This window comes from Cariama cristata, unplaced genomic scaffold (genome assembly GCF_000690535.1).
Source record: "Cariama cristata isolate BGI_N322 unplaced genomic scaffold, ASM69053v1 scaffold11780, whole genome shotgun sequence".
NCBI classification, from domain to species: Eukaryota; Metazoa; Chordata; class Aves; order Cariamiformes; family Cariamidae; genus Cariama; species Cariama cristata.
In genome coordinates, this window is record NW_009595340.1 from 33,122 (window position 1) to 58,711 (window position 25,590).

Consider the following 25,590-nt stretch of genomic DNA (forward strand, 5'->3'; position numbering starts at 1 on the left):
CACCCAGCACACAGAGCGAGATTCACTGACGGACAGAAAAGTCCATTACTAAAATCTGTTTTTGCAATAAATCTCGCCTGTGCTGACCAATGAAGACAGTTATTGAATCAAAGTGCTGGAAGAAAATAATCTTTTATAGGATGTTGGAGCTTTGTCAGGCATTTTAGAGTTGATTCCAATTTGTCTGGCTATTTTTTCCAACAGTGGACACAGCGGCAGGGAAAAGCAGGTCATCTGAACGGCAGAAATCGGAATGCTGCCCACAGGACCCAACTCCCCCAGACCGTGTCTGCTTCCTTATGCCAGAAGGGGCATCAATATTAGAATGACAAACATTTCTTCTGTGGCTGCTTAGCTGAGAAAAGGGTCATTTGGAGAACTTAAGTCCTTTGCTCTGATTATTGACTTTGCATATGCGTTATAAAAAAAGTGACCTCAAAAGTACTTTGCCATAATACTGAATTCTTTACCGGGCTACACTTAATAGTGGTATTTAATACTTGTTCTTTTCAGAGACACAGGATGAGGAAGGACCTCTCTAGACACCAAATCTTCTCCTTTCCCGGCTGAAGTTTCACCTTGCTTTTCATCCCAGACAGGGATCTCTCAAAGGCTGCAGGACCAGTTGCAGATTTATTCCCTCCCTCATCTACCAGTTGGGAGAATAAAACTGACAATTAACTACGATCTTGGCCAACATGGTGAGACAGATAAAATGGGAAAAGCTCATTTAACCCAGTATATTATGAGCTGTGGACAGTCCAGAGGAAGTTTTTCTTTTTTTTCAGATCAGTTTATACTACATTAATTTATACAAAGCTAAACTGAAAAAAAGCCCTCTGTCAAGGTGAAAACCAGTGATCACAAAAGTATACAAGTCTGTTGGTTAAATTATACAAGTATAACTGCCTGCCTTTTCCTCTGTGAATAAAACCCAAAGCACCATAGATGAGTGGCATGGACAGAAACCCTGCTCCTGTCTCTAAACATTGGACATCAGGGTCTCCATTGCAGCACGAGTCCCACAGCAAAGAAACAGTCAAGGCTTGAATTCAGGTACCTGAAAGTCTTTCAAAATTACGTGGGCGTCATACAGTGACTGTAAGCACAGCAAGCGCTAATCAGCCTCACAGCCCTCTTTTCTTACAGCGGCCACAAAACATTGAAATCTTCCTGAGGCACCATTAAGACCCTCAGGATGTGACTGATATAATTTGCCAGCAATTTAACCCCTCTGTTGCCAATGCCAACACCAGACACACCGCTTAGTGAACGTCCCACCGGTGCTCGGAGGGCTGCACCATCAATGCCAGACATGTGTCTTTTCTTCATCCGCAGGGCTCATGCGATTTCAGTTTAGAGCTTAAAATACTCTGTGGCACAACTCCTGAGTAAAGGCCCCTGTTGTAACCCACTACAGAGAAGTTACCTGGCTTCAGTGGGACGAAGATGTCTTTTTGCCAATTTCACCCGCTGGCATTTTTGCACCCAGGCTTGTTCCGTCTTGGCACAGCGATTCTGGCACGTGCTGCTGTCATGCTGCCCTGCTAGGCCTTGCAGGAGCTCCCAGCTGGCAGCAGCATGTGGCAAGACCAAAACCAACAAGTAACAGGGCTGCCATCAAGACCTTTCCTCAACGGGCTTGATATTCTCTCTGTTTCAACGGTGTAATGCTGCTAAGCTTGCTTCTGGTTCCCACGCACCTAGGAGCCTTCTTGCCAAAGATTTGTGACTCAAACAACAAACCTCGTGAATGGGAAGAAACCACAGGTGTGCTGGGAAGGGGCGTCGGGTGGAGGTTTATGACCTGACGGCCGTGGGACCCCAGGAATCCCGTTTGCCGCAACATGATCTAGCAATTCCGATCATGGCTCTCCCAAAGTTGCTCCACTTACTTTGTCGGCGGCTGTGAGTCGTGTCCAGGGTTTGTCCGCCCTCCTGTCGTAGTCCTGCGCGTCGGCCACTTCCACGTAGTCACTGAAGCGGATGAGGATCTTCCTCTCACGCAGCTCTTCTACTGTGGGCCTTTGACTCAGCTGCAGGTTTGAGGAAGGAGTGGAAAAGGACATCAGGACTGCACTTTTTCCCTGCAGAGTGCTGCTTGGGGATTTATTTTACTGCAACCACTGCTATGATAATAAGAGGGTTCAGACATTCCCGGTACCATTGTTTTTAACCGACCTGTCACAGAACTGCTGCTTGGGAGATAACCTCTGGTTATAGCACCTTGAATATGATCCCACCTTGCTGCTGGAGCAGCCCACTGTTGCTTGGGAAGCAGCTGTGGCTGGAGGCCCCAGTCCCTGGCTGAGGCTGATCACCCCTGACAGAAATGAGATGTAATGCAAAAAAAGTCCCCTCGTGCACCAATGTCTCAGCAAGAGATGAAGACCACAACACAACTTTAAAACTACTCGCACAGGCTGTACGCTCCCCAGCCTTGAGCTGCTGTCTGTGCTTCTGTGCTACCTGCGAAGAGTCAGGCAAAGGCAAAGGCACCGAGCAGCTCCTGCCCTAGATTATGTGTCAAAGGTGACAAACGACCTCCCTTACCACTCTGATATTCTGCAGACTTGTCCTTACCCCAACCGAGGGCAGGCAGGACGATGACTAGTGTTCATGGAACTTGTCACTGCATGCTGCAGCTCTATTTTGTGTCACAGCGTATTTGCCTTTCAACAGTTTACATTGCATACTACAAGCCAAGAAAAAAAATGGCAAGGGTGGATTGTGTCATGTCAAGAAAGCATCTTCACCGTTCCAAGGCATTTCAAATTCCACAGCAGAATAGGCAGCCACAGTGAGAACTCTCCTCTCAAATTAGGAACAGTAGTGTGCTGGTAGTCCACGTACTGTACAGGCAGTTACATGGCTAGGGACCCGAACTGGCTTTCGGGGATCAATTCGCCTTGGATGCACAGCATGCTGGCTAATGTCAAAAGCAATCACAACACTTTTTCTGAAGAAGGTGCTACCGCTACGTGTGCATGTGGCTGTACATTAGCTGCAAAAGTTTCACTAGTAGAGTGAAAGATTTGTAATCATGATACATCAGGAATAATACTAGTGCTAACAATTAGCTACACTATTCCCACTCACTAGAAACAGGTGTGTTTTGCAATACTTCAACCATGTGAATAGTGAAAGGTCTAAACATTTCATAAAATGCTTGAGACTCTCTTCTGCAAAGTTATTCAAGCTCCTGAATGCTGACATGCAATTCCACCTTCCTCCCAAATTAAGTATCTTAGTTGCCTGCATTTCATCTTCCAGGGAGAATGAAGGTTCAAAACAGCCGGGATGCTAAGTGGAGGGTGAAAAATCCCACCTTTCTCCAGCATTTGGGTGCTGCTGCAAGACAGCTCCACTGCCCCATCCTGCCTCTGGCTTTAAATCTCTGTGTGCTGGTTCTTGGCATGGATGGTTGCTTCTCTCTCCTCTTTTTAGAAAGGACGGTTGTGACGGGAGAGGACAGCGGGGCTGCTCTCCTGACGCCGACAGCCTTGGGCGTGCACTCACAAGCCGGGTTCAAGCCCCTCACGCCGACAGCCTGCAGAGCTGCCCTAATGCCCCGCCGGTGAGATGCTCAGCAGGACAGGGCTCGGGCTCTACCCCTCCCGGCTGCAGCCCAGCCGTTTTGCACACACCAAAGGCAGAGACATCGCGGCATGAAAGCGTAACCAGGAGCACAGCTCTGCCCTCGGCCACGCAACGGCTTTGCCTAGGACAGCTGGCATCAGTCAGGTCGCAGGCTGGCAGTTGACATGTTGTCTCCAAAGCCATTTTAGGATAAATTACGACATTTAATGGGGGGGGAAAAACTCCTTGCTGGTTTGAAAAAGAACAACTTCAAAACTTCTGAATATTGCAAAGATCTTAAAACTAGACAGTTTTCTCACACCCACCTTCTTCTATGGGAGGCGTGACGTTTCCTGGGGCGCACTGCTCTGCATGTGGTTGTCATACAATGTTCCTCCTATTTATTCCAAAAGCTTCCCGAGAAAAGCCCCATTTCCTATACCCACGTTCAGGCCAGCCATGCTCAGCTCAGCCAAAGCGCGTGCATGCAGTGGGGTTAGCAAGACGCGTGCCTTTCTGACCTCAGACTACCTGTTTTGGGGACCTTTTTTAAAAAAAAGCAAAAGGCATACACAGCAGGCATAGCTTTTTGGCTTTTTTTAGACACCAGGATAAACATATCTCTGAGCTAGAGTACCATGTCAGGAAAGCCCAAGGGCACGATAAAGTAGATTGAAGCAGGTACAGATTTAAAAATGTTATTTTTCATTCTAGCAGAACAGAATTGCCTCTTTAGCCTGCAGCCCTGATACCTACTACCTAAGTCACCTGCAAGCCAAATACCCACTGCAATTAATAGACAGGCTTTTAACAAAAGCAAAAAACCCAAAGTGCTGTACTTTGAGGAGAAGGCAGGCGGCTGTTGACACACTGAACCACGCAGTGCCAGGCTGCCATTCCACCTAGGTGGTGTCAAGAAGCCAAGAGCATCCACAGAGGTGGTGGTGCTTCTGCTGGCAATGTGAATTCATTGCTGGTATTTACCCCAGGGCTGCACTGGGTCTTAAACAGCTGATTTGGCTTCCTTGGCGCACCGGGTGCGGGTTAAAATCAAACAAATGATGGTAAATGTTAAGGGTCACATGATGAAACAAGACGCATCCGAGGGAAGTTCTCCTGTTCGCAAATGCACAAAAATCAAAGCAGGTGCCTCATCTGCACATTCTACATCACTGAAACGCACTGTAACCCTTCGGTGGGTGTGAAGAACAGTGCACTGAATTACGCGTGAAAAAATGTCAAGGGCACAAGCAGATTATGAAGCTTTGGTATGAATCGTTCTTAGGTGACACCTGAACACAAGACAGACTAAAAGCTGCTGCTTCTCTTCCTCTGACACCATAAAACTATTACTGTATATTATTTTTAGATGCCCTGCCTTTGCTTCAGAAGCCTACACCCAGTGCAGTTTCAGGTCCTTATCCACCCATCGGAGCGGTGGGCTGTGCCTCCATCCCTGCAGAGCCGCTGGAGCAAGGGAAGCGCAGAGACCGGGCAACAGCTCAAGGTGACCCAGGAGGCCTGAGGCAGAGCTACGAACAGTGAAAAGATGCCCTGACTCTTGTGCCAGTGCTCTGGCTGTGAAAGAGAGTCCCAAAATCCACATAGCTCATGTGTAGCCATAAATCTCCATATATTTACATATATAAATACACACACACAAAATATATCCAGTACGTTAAACCAAGGTGCCAACCTGATCATACTAAATGTAAAGAGAGGGACAATCACACCAAGTGGTTTTCTAAAAGCAATTAATGAAAGCTATATTATTTGAACAGTTAACGAACTGCCCTGCCTCTTTCTCGTGCCACTGCAGAGATTTCTTGTGCGCTGCTAAGCGTGAGGGTCTCCCAGTATGTCTGGGCTTCCCAGAGCACCCTTAACTCTTAAATAGCTGGGGAAACAGCTCGGCCGAACAGGCCCTAGGCGGCTCCCCTGGAGGTACCACTTCAGTGTCTGTTCACGTTGAGGGCACAGCTCACCTGCGATCTCACCTTGGAGGTTATTTTTACGACCGGTGAGCTGTGGTCTCTTGGTCAAAATTTTTCTAACAGGCACATTCGAAACTTACAGTAAAAGGACACGGTCAAGGACACGATGCAATTGCCTGCACAAGGCGCTGGTGCTCCACGCAGGGAGAAAGGGCTCTTACTCACTGAGCTGGACCCCTTTTTACTTTACTTCAGTTAATGTCAAAGGGACGTGGATGTGTGCATCTGGACCTCTCCTGGGTGTGCCACCTGGGCACATACATTTCTACTTACCTATTCGTGAAGGTGTGTGGGCTGAGGGAGCAGGATAACTTTATGGCGAGCGACCTCATTATTTGAGTGTGAGCCAGGGCAAAAATCCCTTTTGAAGTAAATGGATTTGTATTAATGCAAAAGCAATGTAAATGAGGACAGGACCTCCCATGTCTCATCACGGGAGGTCAAGTTTTCCTCTATATATTCTGAATCATGGGAGGTAAAAATGGGCACGTTTCAAGCTTTGATACTAAGCCAATTTGCAAGGGAAAGTTTAACACAGCCCCCTTTGTTCTTGGCATGGGAAAGGAAGGAAACCCAAGCATTGCCACCAGGTAAAGCGGAGGGGACGTACTCTTGCCAGTCTGGCCTTGGGATTTAGTCAAATGCGAAATGCTGCGCTTGCTCCACTTCAGTCACAATGAAGCTTGTTGTCTTGACACTTCATCATTGCCTGCTTTGTTATAGCTCATTAAAATCTTATGGTTGTTGTTTAAGGAAGAAACCAAGGTGAAAAATTGCAGATCCTAACAAGCAGCACACACAACGCCCTCTCTCCTTTGCTCTCCGCCTGTTGTGGTAAGACATAGGAGCAGGATGTGATGAAAATGCCCTGAAGACCTTTCCCTCTGACTATGAATGCAGTTTATCCAAATTAGCTGCTAACCTTCCTTCTTCGCTGACCTCTCCCCTCCCCACTCCCTCCCTCTGACGAGCCCCACCTCTCTCAAGAGTTCACTACTTTGAACAGCCTGTGCTGATGCAAACCAGCGGAGGGCAATTAAAGAAAAGATTGAACAGCAAGACATTTCCCAGTGAGGCACCAGTGAACAGGCAGTTTAAGTTGTACCAGGGCAGGAATTTAAAGGGAGCAAAGATTTCAGATTATTGCATGGATTTTAAGAAAATGCCACACCTCATCATTTTGGTTGTCAATCTAACAGCTATGAAATTTTTCATTTTGGAGCTAGACCTCTGGGAAAAATTAGCTATTGGGAGATAGGAAGCGGTAAACAGCTCTGGGGAATGGGCCTGATGCTATTTGAGAGAAGAGAAGGTAGAATAAGAAGAGTTTTATTCCTCTTTGCAAGTGATTTGAAACGTGTTCTGTTAATCCAGGCTGTGATTCTCTCCCTGTCTCTAATGGAAATCCTCAGGAGGAGTTCAGGCTTGTGTTAATTGCCTTGGTGCTCGGCCAAATTCACCGTGGTTCAGAAAGGATAAATTCTTGGGAGTAATTCCTGGGGGCCCAGATCTCCTTGTGGAGGGGACCCACCTGCAACACTTCTCCCAGAGGGCCTCCGCACACTAACGTTCCCCGAATGGGCTTGTGGGCCAAGACCAGTGCTCAAAGAAAAACCCTTCCTAATCCACTCAAATGACAAGTCCGTGTGCCCGAAGCTGCTCGGAGGGCCCCGAGGGGCAGGGAGAGGGAGCAGAGGGGAGGCTGGATGTGCAGAACCCATCCACGGGCATCGCAGGCGACAGGCAAATGCACTTCAGCTCTTCTTCCTTGGTCAGGAGGGATGTGAGCTACAGAGAAACTGTACCCAACAGCATTTGCCTCCATTTAGTTCCTTCAATGGCAGCTATTCCCTATCCTCAGTTAATTTGGAGTTAGCTGAGTCTGAGAGGATGAAAAGTGCTTAAAAGGGGCAGCTCGCTATAGGTCACCTGGTTTTTAAAAAATTATTTTTTAGAAATTGCCTGTCCAGATGATGAATTCAACTGGATATTTATTGCTGACTTTAATAAGGCACCTAGACCTAGCAAGGTAATCTTACTTATTACAGCATGTGGTGTTACAACTTATCATCATACTGCCGTAACAAAATGTCAGTGCTGAAGGAATTTTAAGAACAGCTTTTTAATGGACAAAGTGGGTTGTTCTCTTGGAGTTGGAATGACGCCACCAAAAAAAAATTGGGGACAGTAGCAAGACTTGCACTTTCTATAGTGCAAGGTCAAAAGCCCTGTCTTCTGCAGAACCCCCTTCCCTTCTTATTACCAACATCACAGGGTGCCAAGGAGGCACCGTGCCATACCTGCCTTGCGCTGCATCTACCCTTGGGGCGTGTGTGTGCATTAAAACTCCGTGCAAACAGAAAGGTCCGCGGGGCAAAACGCTTGCCGTGCTCAATTAAACTTCTGCTTGATCTGAGGTTTAAAATCCTTTGGTAATCAGACTTCAGTACCAATCGACAGCAGGAGCCTGCCTTTCTGCTGCAGACACCACGACGCATCTGGGACCTGCTCATGAAAGGCAGAGCTGGGGAATAACAACTATTTTTTGCACGATTCGTTAGGTGGCTGGCATTTCTAGTTGTTATCTATCCACTTGCACACTTCAGTCCCTTCTTTCCCCTAGTGATTTCTGAGCTTTTATGACAGCATGTTTTTGGTAGGTGAGAACAAAATTTGTCGTTAGACCAGGCCTGTGGTTCTTTCATTAAAATTACAGGTGTCACTAGAACAATTTACAGCAGTTTAAAAAGATGATCAAAATCAAACAATGCCAAGTCATGTTGCTACCAACCTCACAAATGTGGGGGGAGAAAAATCTTTACTAGGGAAGAAGCCACAAAAGGCTAAAAGGAATGTGACCGGGAACAGGGCTACGAACATTAAAGAGCCGACTGCCAGGGGCTCGGACTGATGCTGCGCTCGCTGTTGTGCCTACTTAAAAGTGCAAAGAAGACAAAGACTGAAATCTCAAAGAAAAGTGTGGAGGTTGCAGGGAGCAGACACTGCTGCGATGCTGTAGCAGCCTGGGCGTTTCGGTTGCGCACGTGGCTGTGGCCTCTGCCCACCGCAGACCGCTCACGTGCTTCGTGCCTTTCCGACCGACCAGCCGAGGGTGGGAACTGTGCCGCGGGAACGCCGGCTGAGGTGGCAAGCCCTCACTTCTTAGGCAGCAGCCTGGGTACGGGTAGCTTTGCTTTTTCTCTATTACAGCCATTCATCAAATAGCATCAAGCTTTGGATTGGATTGCTGTATGTGTTTACCCTTTAATGTACAGGGAAATCAAAAGCCTGGTAAAACGGTATTTCTAGCCTCTGCGCAGAGCCTAAGTCCCGTGAAACATCTGCAATGCAGTTGTTACGATCTTTTCTTTCAGGCAGTGCTACGAAGGGATGTGAGACCATCTCCTGCGATTGTTGTCAGGAATTTAAGTGTTTTAAAAATAATATTACAGCTCCTCAGGTCGCATTCTTAGCTCCTGCAGACACCAGCAGTGTCCCCCACCGGTGACCGAGAACTCTGCTGATTTACGTGAGCTGAGAATAAGACATGAGATTTTTAACCACGAAAGCAAGCAGTCCAGCTCTCTGAACGTAACCTTTCCATGTATATTTTGAGCCCTTTCCTTGTCGTCATTCATACCAGGAAAGGTCAAAAAGACTAAGCTACCTAAAAAAGTACAGGAAGGGATTGATGCTGCTTCACAAGCGTGTGAGTTTTTAGGGGGCTTTCTCCGCCTCTGGAGATAGGAACTATGTCAGTGGTGAAATGAAGTTAATCTGCACCAACAGGACGGGTTGGTGGTTATGCGTGTTGGGACATCTGTGGACATTTACACCAGCTGCAAAACTGAGCATGTGGATCTGAAATGACTGTTCTTCTGTTTTAAGAGTAAATGACTTTCAAAAGGGAGGAAAAACCAAAACCAAACTATGCTGTTTTCTTTGTCCTTCCCTGCCAACATAAGATTATTTTCTGCATTATAAACCATTTTGCAAGTGCTTGTTTCTATTTAAATGCCTCAAGTGACAATGTCCCTTTCCAGAAAAAGTTTATTTCCCAGTTTTATGCTTTTTTTAGGTGGAATTTTCAAATGCAATCAGTATTGTTTTAACTTTGCTCTCTTCGCAATGGCTGCAGAAGCCATTACGTTTACAGGGAGCGGGGTTAGACCAACGCTAGGCTCTCTGTCCTTCACTGTTCAAAGCTCCTTTGGTTAGGAAGACTAGATCTTCTTTTGTCTTGTTTCAAAATGTTACCAGCAACAGCCCGCAGTGGTTCCCTTTGCTCTCTGTGGACTTACACCGTGTAACACTGGTGATTTCTTTTAAAGTTTTCTTTAAAGACTTGTTTCACACTCTACTTTCAAAAACGGTGCTGAGGAAAAGGAAAAAGGGAAACAGCTGTGCAGGAGGGAGAAAGTTACAGTAGCATCATAACACGCTCAAAGTTGCTTCTCACCTTACGTGTTAATCTTCTCTTTATCTCTCGTTTTTCCTCCTGCTCCTCTTGCTCATTCCGGGCTGTAAAAGATTTACAAGGATCTCAGGCTGTGGACTCGTCAGGCATGCACAGTATACAACAAAATAAGCCTCTCCATCAGTATATTAATGTTTCAGGACCTCTCTGATGCACAGAGTGTCCCTCTGGGGCTGGTGAACTCCCTTGATCCGTAGCTACCGTGCTCCTTCATACACTTCATAAAGCATCTACAGCCTCCTTCCTTTCCCTGTGTTGGCACCTGGCCATGTGTGTCACTTTCCAGACGGGCAGGCAGGAGCCAGCTCTTCAGAAGCAGCTCTATCTCCCTGCCCACAGCCCGCCTGCCTCGGCCGGGTCGGCTACGGTACCGTCCGATTCTGCCAGGCTGCAAGGGCAATGGTTGGAAAAGAAACACAGGCCTTTTTTTTTTTTCCCCCATCTACAGAACGATTTCTTGGAGCTACTCTTTGGAGAGAATGGGGAAAAAAAAAATCAGAATAGGGGTGTCAGGCAAAATCTGCAAGTTCTCATGACCTCAGTAGAGTAAGGAGAGAGCGTCCTTCCATCGTGAGCCTTCACAGCACCCCACTGGAGCATAAAAGCACATCCCGAGGCAATTCACTTTCAACACTAAGGCAAAAGCTCACATTACAAATTCTTACCAGGGCAAGCCTCAACCATTATCCCTCAAGAGGACAATAACAGTTGAGTACACTAACTCTTCTTCAACTTAGGAGCAGGCTCTCATGCATGCCTTTGCACTGAACTTTACTGAAAGTCACTAAAAGCCCAGGTTTCTAGGTACTCAGCTCCTCCGTCAGTCAGGAGCTGTTTCCACTGCTTCGCTGACGGTTGAACTGCTCCTTACTCCAACCAGCCTGCGCATAACAGACGACAGCAAACACAACTCATCAGCTTTTCCAACAAGTAACCTGTGCCCCTGGTGTACACTCAGATAGGACTAGCTCAGGCAGGAATAACTCTCTGCAGGGGAGATTATGGACCCTGAAGGCTGGTTTGGGATAGGCGGCTTGATTTAAATTGCCCAACTTTGGACTGAATTAAAGACAAGGGGGAATCCCACATTCCTCTCTGCTGATCCTACGGGAGAAGCAGGCACCGCTGGCAGAGTGGCAGTAATAAACCGACAGCCGTGACTTCTTCAGCCATGAGCGCACAGGTCAGCACTCCCACTAACCAACTGGGACAAGCCAAAAATAATACAAGCAGGTCCTAACCCAACAGAAGTCTGCCCACAGTGGAGGAGATGCAATGTTTCAAACCAATGCATTGAAAATTGGGGCTTTCCCCAGACAGAAATAAGACCGAAGGTTGAGGGACCACAGAAGTCTCCGAGCAGGTGAGGCGGGCTAGGCTGGAAGCCAGGTTTCTCGGGGCTCAGGACAGTAGAGCTGCCAGGTCTATCACATCAAAAAAGCAGGACTGGCAAATCTCCACCAAAGTGAACAAAGAGCCAGTCAGTTACGATGTTTTACAATATGCTTCTGATCTTTAAATGCCATTTTACCAAAAATACTGCTTACATTTTCAGAAGGAAGGAAACTGATACTGGAGTAAAAAGAACAGAAGACAGCAGGGAGTCACAAACGGCTTTTTAAATGGTAACGGGAATACCTACGCTGATAAATATATTTCCTCTTTCAGTGGTTCCTGTCCCTACTGGGCTGGATTCTCTTCTAGCAATTGCTCCTCTAGCAATTTCATTCTTTGCTTTGTATCTCAAATTTGGGGGAGCTGGTCCTGCAAATGCCTCCTTTCAGAATCAATCCTTGTAAGACTAAGCCAGAGAGGCACAGCACTAAACAGAGCCCGCACAGAGTCAGGGTAGAACTGCAAGCAGCCGAGGAGGTATGTATAAAACTTAATTACAGCCACTAGTTTTTGTATTTGGCATACGATGCCTTCCTTTTCTCCTCATGTCTCCACCCAGCCACCCACCTTCCGAGACAGCCAGACAGGCTGAAGACCTCAGTCAGGTAAAAGCTGGGAATTAGGAACACATTCTCCTTTGAAACCAGAAAGTGACTTTGTTTTAGCTATTTCTTTAAGTGAATTAAGTCATGCCAATCTTGTGAAGCTACAAAACGGTTGTGTTATTTTACCTTATGCATTCAGGAGATGCTCTCTTTCTCCAGGCCTGTGTCTGCGAGGTGGGTGGGTATGGGTGTGATTTTCAGGCCTGATTTCTGTCAGTGTGAAATGTCACCCAGTACAGTCTGAGACCCCCAGAGCCTACCTAACCATCATTTTTGTGAAGTATTTATGCAACTCTGAATGTGCCAGGCTGACAACTGAACTACTTGTATCCATCTGAGAAGTGGCAGGGGCACGGTGTGTGAGCGGGATTGAGGCACCCTTCTCATCAACGCGGCCAGCAAGTATTAACTGCAAAAAGTGTTCTTTAGTCTTCATACTAACCCTGCAGGTCTGGACTCTTCGCTCTACATGCTTTTGACTTAAATAAGAGTCAGTGAATTGGGTATACTGCAGTGAAGGACCCTTCAAGCACCAGTGTCCCTGTTCTCCGTTTCTCTGCCGTGACCTTCTTGTTGCTACCAGCAAGTAGTGGAACTTGTGCAAGGGATGCTCTGCTCGTGTAATTCAACAAAGATGACCATCTCGTAATTATTGCAGCAGCATGGAGCTAGGAAGTGATCACTTCATGTGTAAAGACTGGCTGTCCAACCACATTTTGCCTCATTCCTTACCATCAGAATGGGCAATAATGCGGTTACACATGTAACAGGAACATCATGGTACCAGACATGATATATGCATCAAGGAGATTTCAGCTTTAACTGCAGAGGAAATTCTATATTTAGTGTACTTGGGAGCTTGCTGGGTTTTCTTTGTGTTTATGTATGTGTGTGCGCGCGTGCGTGCATGCTCTGAACTGGGCTTTTGCAAATTGCTTGACCTGCTTACGCAGAGAATTTAAACTCTTTTCACTATTGCTTCCTACATCTCTTTTTCTCTAGGCTTCATTAATTTATTATAATTCTCCTTCTCAGAAGTCTAGGGAAAGGACACAAAGTGATGTACAAATCAGACACTGCTTATATTTACTTAAGGGTGAAGCATTTTTATGCTTTTTAAAAAATTATGTAACTATTTCAATTTTTTGCTCCTTTCTTGCTGTGCTTCACCAAAAGTTGGGATGTCTGGGAAACACCACATTACTTTTTCCTGTAATTATGAAGCTGTTTGTCTACCAAGACACATATGTTCTAGGGCAGATCTGTGCTTAGGAACCAAGCTACGAAAATTCCATTTGGGAAATACAGTATAGTTCTGGATTCAGGGTAATGTTTTCAAACACATCCGTGTCATTTAAGTGCCTTCAAAAAGAAACTAATGTGACCTAGGGGGTAACTCCTCCGAAATGTAAGGCATCTTCAGGTTGCTCCGTGACTGCCGCACTCGGCAACGTGACCTTCAGGAATCTCTGCCAGGCACCCAGTGTTGGAGATGCTGCCTCTCTGCTGATGCTGGTTCAAACGCTGCTGCCAAAGCAGCTGGCCCAGACCCCCACTGCCTCCGAGCCACCCTCACCAGTGCCAGGGCAGCGTTTGCTGGTCATGTACCAGTGCCAGGTGGTGCACAACACGTGTTTGTTCATAACTCCCAGGATGACAACATGAGCTGCCCAGAGAATTGGCCTCTGTCACTCCCTGCCTGCGCCTGGCATCAGTCACGTCGCAGGTTCCCCCTCCTCCAGCTGTTCTGCTCCCCCCCCCGCCTCCCATGAGACAATCACATCTGGATGTGCCACCTATTTCCCCAGGTGCTGCCCCTGACTTCCTCCAGGAGCCGGTCACGGGCGTTAGGAGTAGCGGGTAGGAGCACAGCTCTCCAAGGGGGCTGGCCCCAAGCAAGCGGCTTTTCTGGCAGCCTCGGGCTCGCCCATGCCACTCTGCCGTCCAGGCCATTCTCCTCTTTGCACGGACAGTGGCGTCTCTCTCTTTGGCTGCCACGTGTAATAACATGAACAGATGAAAAACACCCTGCTGAGTGTTAACACTATCATTGACTTGCTAGGAATTTGATTTTGAAGTATTTAATCAATCAATTCTGCTAATTTTCAGAGAATTAATCTTCTGCTACCGCATCTTTATGATTCTGTACAATGCAGCTATTGGAATAACAAGAGAAGGTAAATTAGGGACCTACCTAAGGAGACATTATGTAGAAGGTACCATTTAGGAATGCTTTTTTATGTAGTCTTTTTTATAATTTCCCTGGAATGATGCATTTACTAACTTAAAAAGGGACGAATTTGTTTCTTTTGTTTTCCGTTTCCAAAGTAAAAACAACTAGATCAACAGTTTGTTTTTTTTTTTTAAATACTCAAACCACTTCAATGTGAGTAAAGAAACTGTCATTTTTTTCCTATTCATTCATGAGATTATGAGATTTGTGCCAGACTCAGTCCTGCTTCCCTTGAAGCTGGTGGCAATGTATCTACTAACTTAACTCAGATCAGGGTCTCTAAATGCTATTTTGTCCCTTCAAAATATCATTTAACATTTTGAGGATCTACCAGCAAGTTTTTGGCTGATTTAAAGGAAGAGTTTCAGGGGAACATTTCAGGGAAATAATCCCGAGTCACACTGGTTTCTTTTTTAACTGAATGAAGGCTCCACCTAGTCTAGATTGCTGTGAAAATTTTTATGAAAACTAATCAAGCCATGCCCTAATATCTTTACTAATTGATAATGGGATGCTCATCTGTGTAAGAAAGAGTTGCATAAAGGCTTTTCAGAACGACTAACCCTCTGTTTGGGACAGGACTTGCAAAAGAGATTCAACGTCTCGTTTTTTGTCCCCATAGATTGTTCATTCTTGTGAATTTACTGACTGTGATTTTAAAGAATTGTTTCTGCAGCTCTGGATGTTGCTACAGACTTGCATGCTTATTAGCATTTATGATGCACTTTATCATTAGTATGATGCACATACAGAATAGTTGACGTTTTATGAAAACACCCAACATACATCTAAACTAACCCAAACTAGCTGGCTTCAGGTTAAATGTCAGTAGTATCAAGACTTACGTTTCAGTATGTTCCTCTGCTCCAATTCTTCAGCAGTTGGCCTCTGGCTCAGTCGTCTGCGAAAAAAGTCCAAGATCAGTTTTTGGACCATATCACATTCTCCTCAGTTCTCTGTCTTGTGTTATTTTGGGGTGTGAAAGGCAGAGCAGAAAGCACTGACACTGCTCCATTATGTACTTGGTACGCCCGGACCATGCGTGACACAGACCGTGCTTCGCTTTCGCAGTTTCCTCTGTTTTCAACTCACGAAAGACAAAATACGTTATGTCATCTTAGGCATGACTCTCCCAGCCCTAGCCCAGGCAGAGCTGCCGAAAGCTAAGCTACACAGATGTCTCCACTTAATTTCCTGCTTCCCATGCCTGCTTCCTGACTCGTGCAAGTATTTCCAGCTCAGACCCAGCTAACCCTCTCGCTGCCCTCTCGCCAGCCTCCCAACTGCGCCCCGTTTGTTCAAACAGTGTTTGAACACACACACAGTCCACAGAAAAAACAAGGGATGGTTTGGCAGTGCTGAGGGCAGAACAATAGCAGCCCTCCTCCTCCTTCTCCTCTGCACTCTCGCTTCCCTCCTCCTCCTCTCGTGGCTTTTATTAAATCTTATATTGAAGGATCAGCGTGACTTGCTAGTCAACCTGTAGTTAACAGGGTCACAAAACCCACAATCTAATTACAAACGGGGACTCTGAGCACAGAAATGGCCTGAATATTCAGAATACAAAGGAAGGGAGAGAAGCACAAAGGGGTCTTTGGAAAACCAAGTAAACCAGGGAGATGACATCAGAATTCAGCACTGTTGGCCCTCCTCATACTCTCCTCTGAGTCAATGGGTGTTTTGTCAATGATGCCAGTGATAGGACAGAGCCTCCTCTTCCTTCGGACGTGGTCATTCAGAGACGTTCCAACTTGGGGGCCCCAGTCCCTGCCAGCTGGATCATCAGTTCCCCTCTGAGGTACTGGGTACTGACTGGAAACGTCATACAAACGCCGTCTGCGTGGCTTCATCTTCTGCACCGAATGCTTCCCTGGCCCGGGGCACCGCAGCTCACTGAAATGGGGCTGGCTCTGCGAGGCCGGACGAGCGGTGTCTGACAACGGCCCCTCTCAGCCCGGGGCCTGAGAGGCCGCTCAGAGACGCGCACACCCCCCCAGCCTCCTCCAGAGCCAGGAGCCCACCTCTGCGGCAGGCCCCTACCCCTGCCCCTCACATCCCGCGCGGCGCACAGGGCGGAAGCACGTGGGCTGGGCAGGAGCCCACCCCTGCACCAGCTGCACGAAGGCAGAAGGGCTGCAGGCACCTGATCGTTACACAGCCTGAAGGTTTCCATCAGCAGGGGTGATCCCAGCCCTACGGCCTTTGGGGCCACTTTACACCACGAAAACAGCAGAACATGGCCCCGTTCCAGTGGAGAATTTGGAGTCGTTAGCTTTGTCTCTTTCCCATGGCAGATTGAACATTTACCTCATTGGGAAAGTGTTGAAAAGGACAGAAACTCATCCTTAATTCAGAAGTAAAGAAAGTCTGCAAAGTACTTTGAAGACAGAAAGTGCTATTCAAGTGCTTGCTATTACCATCTTTAAGATACAGTAGCTGTTGCTAATCAGAAGCTTCACCTTAGGACTATGAAGCAATTAAAACTACTTTATTTCTAGCAAACCAAAGAGAAAAAGTTGCCACTCTTGGCCCCACCCTGTGTGTCTGTAGGAATTGAGTTACACGCTGGTTTTAACCCACCGCACCGTGATGCTTTTCAAGAGGATGCATCAGAGGGATGTTAGGGACGGACTCCAGCCATACGGTGTGTGGCTGCTTCTATAGAAACAAACATCACACAACAAGTAAAAGGGGAAATTAGTCTGAAGACAGTCCTCCCCTTTCCAAGAAAAGAGGGACTGAAGGACTCAGCTAACAGTTCTGTCAAGGACAGCTCACACTGGAGCATTTCTAACAAAAGGCCGAAGTTTTATCTATCTCCAGAGGTGATTTACAAAAAGGACCAAGACTTCCATGTGTTTACTGGGGTACCTGCCATGAAGTGGATGCATTTAAACCAAGCTTTCACTTCACTGTGTCATTGCTTCCACACAAGAGGGCAGAGATTTCTTCCAAGTACGCCCCTGGTATCACAGGCACTCTCTACTCCTGTGCTGCTCAGAGACCTACAGACTGTGGGATTCTTCCTCATGCTGCCTGGTAGGGCCCCTAGTGAAAGCCAGCCAAGAATACCTGTATTCCCCACTGAGAGTCAAATTATTTTATAGATCCCATTATCCACCCTTTTCAGGCTGCAGAGTGCTCCTGCCTAAACGATGACCACCATTTTCAAGCGATGCGCTTATACGGCAGAAAAAGCCATGACGCTTTTGATGGGTTCATTCCGGAGATCTGAAGCTATCTGCATTCATGGGTTGTCGATCACCCAGAGGGACTCCTACAAACCCAAGAATTTTTAATAGCAAGACTTAGGCAGTAGGAAAAGACAAGGTACTCTTGTAGTGGAACAAGATCATGACTAGTCCTTGCAGGGCAAGCAGTGAAGCACAGCTGGAGGATGAAGAAGTAAATAAATAGAAGCTGTGGAGGTTCCTGGCCTCCAGTACCAGTGTCTCTTTTCACCTCCATGAACTGCTGTTACGTCCCCTTTTCTATCGCCCTTTTGGCCTGACTGAGCCTGCTCCTGTGAGTCCCTCCTTGGTGAGCTCCTCAAACCAAGCCAGCCCCTTCCCCAGCCCCTCCCTTCCAAGCTCTCACAATTATCTCTTTTCTTGGTCTCTTGCTCTTTTAGTTTCATTTCTTTTGCTGCTACAGTGACTTCTGCCCCTAAACTATCTTTGGGCTTTACAAACAACTCCTCCAGCTCCTCAGAACAGCGTCATTTTACTTCTTTTTTTCTTGCCTCTTAACTTCTAGGTTTGCCAGATGTTGAGCAGCTGTTAACGTTACCATGTTTGAAAATCCTGATACTAGTTACAGATCCTGTAAATCAAGAAACGTAAGCACCTATTGCTTTGTTACCATGGCTGCAAAGATACAGGGTTTCTCACACCAAATTTCAGTATACCATCTCCAGTGCGCCGCTCAGATCGTGGCAAACACCAGCCGTGATGTCTCCCCTCTTCTACCTTCCTTCTTGGGCTGCCAGAATAAAAAACCATTAATAAAGCCCACCTAGCTTTCAGAGGTTGATTTCAGTGGTTTGATTGCTGCTGTGCCTTATTTCGTTTAACATCACAGGGGCTGCAGGAGGCTGTCAAGGGGCCAGAGGTCAGGTAACAAATGTCTCATTAGCAGCACAATCAGAATAAACAGGAGAAAATGGAGGTGAGGAAGGAGGCTGGTGCAACAGCAGAGCAGAGATCTGCTTGTGTAAGCTGTCAGAACGGAGCGGGACGTGCGGTGCTGCTGCTGACCAGGGAGGTCACTCCAGCTGTGCCATGGAGCCGTACCAGCACAGGGGTCTGACCAAGGAATGGCCAAGACAGGCCTTAAAAAGTAACATCCTTTAACAGCCCTTTCTGTATCTAAAATCTCTTGTGTGAACATGCTTGACCTTCGCTGTGCATTGCATGCTGTTTTGCAATAAGCTTCAGGCATTCAAGGGGATAGGAAAGTTTGGTTTTGGTAATTTGTGCTTTGCATTGTATTGCTTGGTTTATACTTCACATGTTTTTGCAATATTGTTAATAGCGGTTTTGCAAAAACACTGACAAAGGTTTTACTACAAAGAAAACCTTCCTAAGATTTATGGTGACATAAAGAAAGCCTTGCTAGGATTTCACTGAAAAAATTATATCCAAATGAGAGTTGTCAGTGAAAAATAAAACAGTTTGCACACATTTACAAAGATAAATTTGACAGCAGACCAATTTTCTGAATTAATTTCCTGCATGATCAAAACGCACCACACTCTTTATGCTAGAACTATACAAGAGCTGAGCCGCTCTTCATAAGGACTTGTGGTGGGGGTTTTTTGTTGGTGGTTTTTTTTTTTTTTTCAATTCACTCTTGGCTGGGCACGTCATGGTGGATGAGTAGGAGTATGGGGGCAGGAGGGACAATCATGCAAAATCAATTGCTGTAGACCTAAAATATTGGGTGGTGGGGGTGTAATCTCTTCAGGGAGCCAGAGGAAAGAAAGGCAGCATTTTCACTGATGGATGCTACTGTTTGGAGCTTGCCCAGCAATCTGAGAACTCAGAATGGGAACTTTCTGCTCCATATGGCAGTGTCCCGTAGGAGCAATGAAAGGAAAACCAGGCCATACATCTCCCCAGGCAATACAAAACACTTAAATAAAGAGCCGACACAGCGATGCTTACCCTGCTCTGCAGTGTGGCCATATCCAGAGGGCTGTCAGGGCAGTGGCCAACTGGTTGTGGGGCTGAGGGTCAGATTCGTGCAGCCCTTTGGTCAGTTAGCACCTGTGAAGCAAGGCACTCCTGGCTGCCTAGCCTGTCCCCTACCAGGAGTCAGGGGTTTTCTCTTCTTCATCTCTTGTTTTGTTGTGGATGAGCTCTGCGAAAGAGCTAGTTAATGCCATCCAGCTGGTTGTTATGTGAACAGGATGGTGCTGGATATGTGTTTTCTGGCTACCAGGAATTCATCTTTGCCTCTGCTAGACTATGTGAACAGGATGGTGCTGGATATATGTTTTCTGGGTACCAGGAATTCATCTTTGCCTCTGCTAGAGGGCAAGAAAATCTAAGAGCTTAGTATGGGGTCATCTGCAAGTATAATGGCTGGATATAGTACAGGGCTTGCTGGAAAATGATGCCCTGTACACTTGCCAGGCTTACTAACTCTGAGCATTCGCAGGTACGAAGCAGAACCCAGCAGCTCTCTGGTGCTTGAACGGTGGCATCAGGTGTGCGCGACCCAAGAGCAGGACTGATGGGCAAACAGGTCACGGGGTGGTCACAACAGGGCATGCAGCAGTACGGTGAGGTGTCCAGAACATCACCAAAACACCTCTGAGCCCAGCCACGCTCACAAAGCTGTTCCTAATGACTCGAGTTACCCTGATGTAAAATAACTTCTCAGCACAGTGGGGCATAACCTCTGGACAACTCCTGAATTTATTCTGTAGATGCAAATCTTTTTACTCGGTTGCAACTGGGTTCATACCACCCTAGAGACTGCTTTAAGAGAGGAGTAAATCTGAGCTGGGCACATGAGAAGTCAGCTGCTACAAAGAACTACTTGTCACATTGCTCTTTAGTCGGCATAAATGAGCATGACTGAAGCCAGTAGAACTGTGCTGATTTACATCAGCTATGTAATTCCACATGAGCAAAATTAAACGGGAATAAAGTCTTACTGTTGCTTAATTTAGCTTGCCTTTCCCAATAATAATGCTGATAGCAAAGCAATATTGATGAAGTATAGGCTACCAGCGGCTCTCTGCACTCCCATGCCAAGAACAGAAAATTGGAAGACAAAAATGGAGGAGAAGAAAATCTTGTATTTGCCTCTGCCAGGTAACCGTTAGCAGAGGGCAGGAATGAACTACCTCCTCTCTTCACGTCACTGCACAACGAGCAAAAAGTATTTGTAAGCCTGGAGGTTCCCTTTCTCTGAAGTACCAGCCCAGATATTGCCAGCCAGACTTTAGAGTCTACAGAGAACTGTCTTTCTCCTAACAGGATTTATAAAATGGGATTAAATACAGTTTGATCAATGCGTGAATAAACTGAAAGCATATTAAATAGAAAATCTCTACCCAAAGAAGCAAATGTAAGAGTTTTACACGATTAAAATTCCTGTTCTAGACACCATTAAGTTGTTGGCTAATTTGTAGGACACATTATCTCTTCCTTTAAGCTTTGTTATCTGTGTGACAAGTCTCCTGGTATCAGTCATGATAATACATCTTATAACTCCTTTTCCTGAGAAATTAAGGCAATAAAACCATAAGGAGTGTTTGCCATGATTCAGTTACCATGTAATGACTGCTCTCCACTTCCCTGTTGATTTTAAACCTTCAGCCCCTGGGAGATGGCGGTACTTCTGCAGCTATAAAGAAGCCTGTGGCAGCGACTAGAGCAGACCAAAGCGGGCAGAGACTCCTGTTCATCCCTGGGAAAGTGGGGGAAGCACCACCGAGACAGAGTTTAGATGAGAACTAGTTAGACAATTTTGGTAGGAAGCGCTTGCCTTTGGTGAAAATTTAAAACCTGACAAGTATCAGTTGAAGATCTAAGTACTTTCTGATGGTGCCTGGCTGGCAAGGTACTTCTGCCACCTCAGCATCCCAGCTTCTTCCCTGGACTGGACCGTGTGGTCCAGGATAGCTATAACAGTCCCATGTCCCGGAGGAGAGAGGCAACGTTTTTGCTCAGCAAAATCCGAGTGCACCGCAAGAAATACAGAGCAGTCTGTCATGGGAACCAACCAAGTAGCAGTTCCCGTAATACATCTGCAGTCATGTATCCAGCTGGGCTCTGCAGGAAAATCAGATTTTCAGCTAAAATTATTCAGATTTTAATTTAAGCTCTAAGCAGTCTTTTACTACCCCCCAAAATTATGCTTATCCCAGACTTGGTTTTGTGTTGAGAAACAGCTTCAATACAAACTTTGAAGCTCTGCCTAGTCTAGATTGCGGTGAGGATTTTTAGGAAAACTAATCAGCAAATTTTCTGCTTGCTCAAGCATCTGTGGATAGTGAAAAATATAACCAAGCTGTTGCTTATAACCTTTGTTTATAGCCTTTGTTTAAAACTCTAAACCTGACCAATTTGTTTTCTCATTCTTTAGCCCATGTGAATCCATCTTTGACTCATAGCTCAAATAATGCAGTCTTTTCTGTTCCAGCTGACCGAGGGATTGATTTATTATGATTCTGATTTACTCTTGGGAAAGTTACCAGCTCCCCAAGAAAGAATGGGCTGCCCAGATTAGGTCTCCTGGGGAAAGAGAATCATATTAAAAATGTAGATTTCAACAATTCATTATGTCTGCATAAAATTAAAATCTTGTCTATCATATACAGAACATATTTCTTTAAAATACCCAAATAAAGCAGAATCATCCTGGGCCATGAACACTGCATTTTGTTAAAAGAAATAAAGGAATGACTAGGTAGTCCACTGACTGCGTAGAAACAGTGGGAATAATGATATACCCAAGTCATCAATCTTTCATTACACCACAGTATCACAATGCAGACACCTGCATTTTCCCAAGGAATTACTTAATTTCTCACTCTTTTCTAAAGATAAAGCCAAGTAATGCTAGACGCACAAATTCAGATTTTGACCCCCTTTTCAATAATCCGAACTGCAAAATGCCTACTGATATGTGGAACATTGCAAGACCACGCAAGCTCTTGTCTCACACCTCAAGCTCTAAAATGGAGCCTCCTCTGTTTCATTACTGTACTGTTTCAATAACATCAAGTCTTTCAGCCAAATGCTGGCTGTTCACATAAAATACGATCATGCAAGTTCAAATGATTGAAAAAAAAAGGGCATGGTGGAATTAAGGTAGTTACACCACATGAGCTTTGCAGCATTAATTCTCAAACCTCTTATCCCTGATCCCAAGAACAAAATATCTAAACAACTGCAGTAGGAAACAAAGAACAATCTTTTTTAGAGGAAGGAATTTACTATGTATCTAATTCAAGAATATATTTTTGGAACAATAAAAATGGGATATTTCTGAGCACTAGAAATCCAGAGCGAAAAATGTACTAAATGCTGTCGAAAATCTAAAGCATGCCAGAAAAAACAGATGGATGTTAGGACCCATTGTAATAAAGAAAAAAATGTTCTAAAATGTTAGCTATTGTCCTCCTGTTGTCTGCACAGCACTGGGAGAAGACACTTGCTTCTCCAAAGGTAATAATATTGAACCAAAAGCTGATTTTACAAAGCTAAAGAGATCATAATTCACAATTTGAGGTCAATCTATGAATGCCTTGAATAAAGTGGCACCACGAAAATCAATCTGAGCTGAACAGGTATCTTTGCTATCTGTAGGCATTATTGCATCTGGTTTGTTTTAAAATCTCTTCTCTCTATAGCAATTGGTTTTGTGTCTGTGAACAAACAGACTTAGAGCAATGGGTCTCTAAAGATGCATTTTTGAAGGAAAGATCTAAATGCTAAACCTCAGAAACATTATTTGCCTTACTCCTCATAGTAAATTACTTTTTTCTGGTTATATACAATATTCTTTTCCTCCAAACACTAGTCTTTGGAGGCTTCTCCTGCCATCTTCTGCACTTACTCAGTTTTGAGGTGTAACCTTGTATTTGGGAGATCTGTAGGAGACCAGATCGCTATTAATATATTTGCAAAGGTGTCCCCCCATCTTCTGCTGCTGAAGGGCTTCCCGGACTATCCTGGGCCGTTCTGCCAAACAACAGACCCAAGGCAGGGGCCCAGACCCCTCCAGCTCTCTGTCACCCACCCAAGCCAGTTGCGACTGGAGTTCTGACACCACTCCCTGATGTTTCTAGCACCTTGGATTAAACAAATTTGGGGTATCCCTCTAGTCTCCAGCACATGGCTGCTTCTTACCATAAAAGCGACAGTCTTAAAAGCAGAGCCACCTCCAAGCAGGAGCCAGAACAGCAGAGCCCCCTTCCCCCTCGGCATGTTCCCCCACCCTGGCTCCGGCTGCTCAGGGAAGCTTGCACGGCCGGGCGTGGGTTGATACAGGAATCAAGCTGTTATTTCTGTCCATGGGTGGTGGCCTTAGGACGGAGAGATGAAGCAACGCTAACGTGGACAGAAGGTCTGTGGGGCCAGGGAAGAAACCACAGAGGGAGGCTGAGGGATGACAACAGGAGCACAGCCCTGCTCCCCAAACCTCCTACAGCCCTCTAAAACCCCGTTGATCTTTCCCTCTCCTCTAAGGATCCTTTTCTGAGAAATCTGCTGCCACAAACTTAAATTTTGCCTACGCTGAGAAGTAGCTGCTGGCTCCGAGGAAAGGTTAAGGGCTGAGGTGCATAATGGAGGAACCATCTTCCCTATATTTAGCTAGCGTGAAGATGAGACCTCCTGACGGGCCTCTGTGGACCACAGTGACTACACGGTGATTATATATGCACCACAGTGACTGTATGTACATCGCCTGTGTGTTAGCAGGCATCTTACACTTCTGGCACTGTCAGCATGCAGTTTGTCTGACTAAAAAAGCAGGAGCATCCTATCTTCTTATTCACACATGCACTAACACAACTGTAATCCTAAAATATCAAGCCAGGGACATTTAAAACACGTAAACAAACAAACCAGTTTTGGCTGGCAGTCCAAATAATCTGTGACCATCATGGCAAATCTCAATCCAAAATGCAAAAAGCTGTTGGTTTTAACAAAGGAAATGGGCAGAGAGCTTCACACCTTGCTGGCGGCAAGCTCAAGACTTAACTCGGCCAACTTGAAAAGGTCTCCTCTGTTACTGCAGCAGCCACAGAGCACTCAAAGAACAGAGAGGGAGGAATTATGTATACCCCCTGGCTGTGTTAGTTTGTTATAGACCATTTTACCAGTGCCAGAATGAAGAAAGGCAAACCAACAATACTGCAGAAATCAAATTCATCTCCAAACAGGCACTTTACATTGGTAATATCAAAGAAAAGTAACTTATCCAGTTTCTGAGAAATGAATCAAAAGCTAAAATACTCAGTGACTCGGAACAGCCACAATGCAGGAATTCCAAATAAACGCTTTTATAACAGAAGTTGGCAGTGTTGGCAATTCAAAACCACGATAATTCAGTTTCTAGGAGAAAAGATGCATAGGAAATAGCATGGTGCCCACACTTTGTCTTGTTACTGAAGCGGAAAATTCCTGGAAGTGAACAAATGTGAGAGCTTGAAGAGTGATTAACTATTTTGTGCCAGAGGGATTTCAGACCCCCAGATTGCACAAAAGGCAGGTGATAAATAGCAGTGACTTACTGCAAAGGGCTATGGCCTAAAATGTTCACTTGAAGATTAAGAATTAGGGCTGGGTGAAACGTTTGTGACAAACAGTAAAATTGCCAAAAAATTGAGTTCCAGCAGGTCACACACTATCTGCGAGGTGAGGTCAAACTTAGTGAGCAGTTTCAGCTGAGAAAATAATTCACTAGACATACTTTTCTTTAAAAAAAAAATTAAAAAAGCATTAAAAAATGCATTGGACAAAATACTAGATTCTGACCTGAAATGCTAGTTTTCAGTTTGTAATTAAAAAGTAATGCCTCAATGTGCTATTTTTGTTCAGTTTTCCCTGTCACACTTGTTAATTATTTTGTTCCATTTGAGTACCAAATGCAAAAAACCCCTTATTCAGCCAACTCCAGCAGACACAACTCTTCTTGCAGGAACCGCTGCGGTAATTGCAGGCACAAATCTCCTGAAGCAGGTCACAAGGAGAGGTCACCCCGGTAGCTGCGTTGCCAGCTGCAGTGCAGATGTCTGGGTCATGCCGAGCCATTTAATGGCCACCGCTGGATCTGTGACACCTG

The 25,590-nt window shown here is 45.7% G+C and overlaps 1 protein-coding gene across 2 annotated transcripts in view; it reads right to left on the reverse strand.

The window, feature by feature from the left end:
• PHACTR1 (phosphatase and actin regulator 1) overlaps positions 1 to 25,590 on the reverse strand; it is a 74,861-nt gene that overhangs the window by 4,063 nt on the left and 45,208 nt on the right. For both annotated transcript variants that reach the window (XM_009701718.1, XM_009701726.1), the window contains 3 exons: positions 15,129 to 15,184; positions 10,033 to 10,094; positions 1,896 to 2,036 (listed from right to left, as the gene is read on the reverse strand). In XM_009701718.1, the coding sequence (XP_009700020.1) occupies positions 1,896 to 2,036; positions 10,033 to 10,094; positions 15,129 to 15,184 (259 nt within the window). The remainder of the gene's footprint in view (positions 1 to 1,895; positions 2,037 to 10,032; positions 10,095 to 15,128; positions 15,185 to 25,590) is intronic.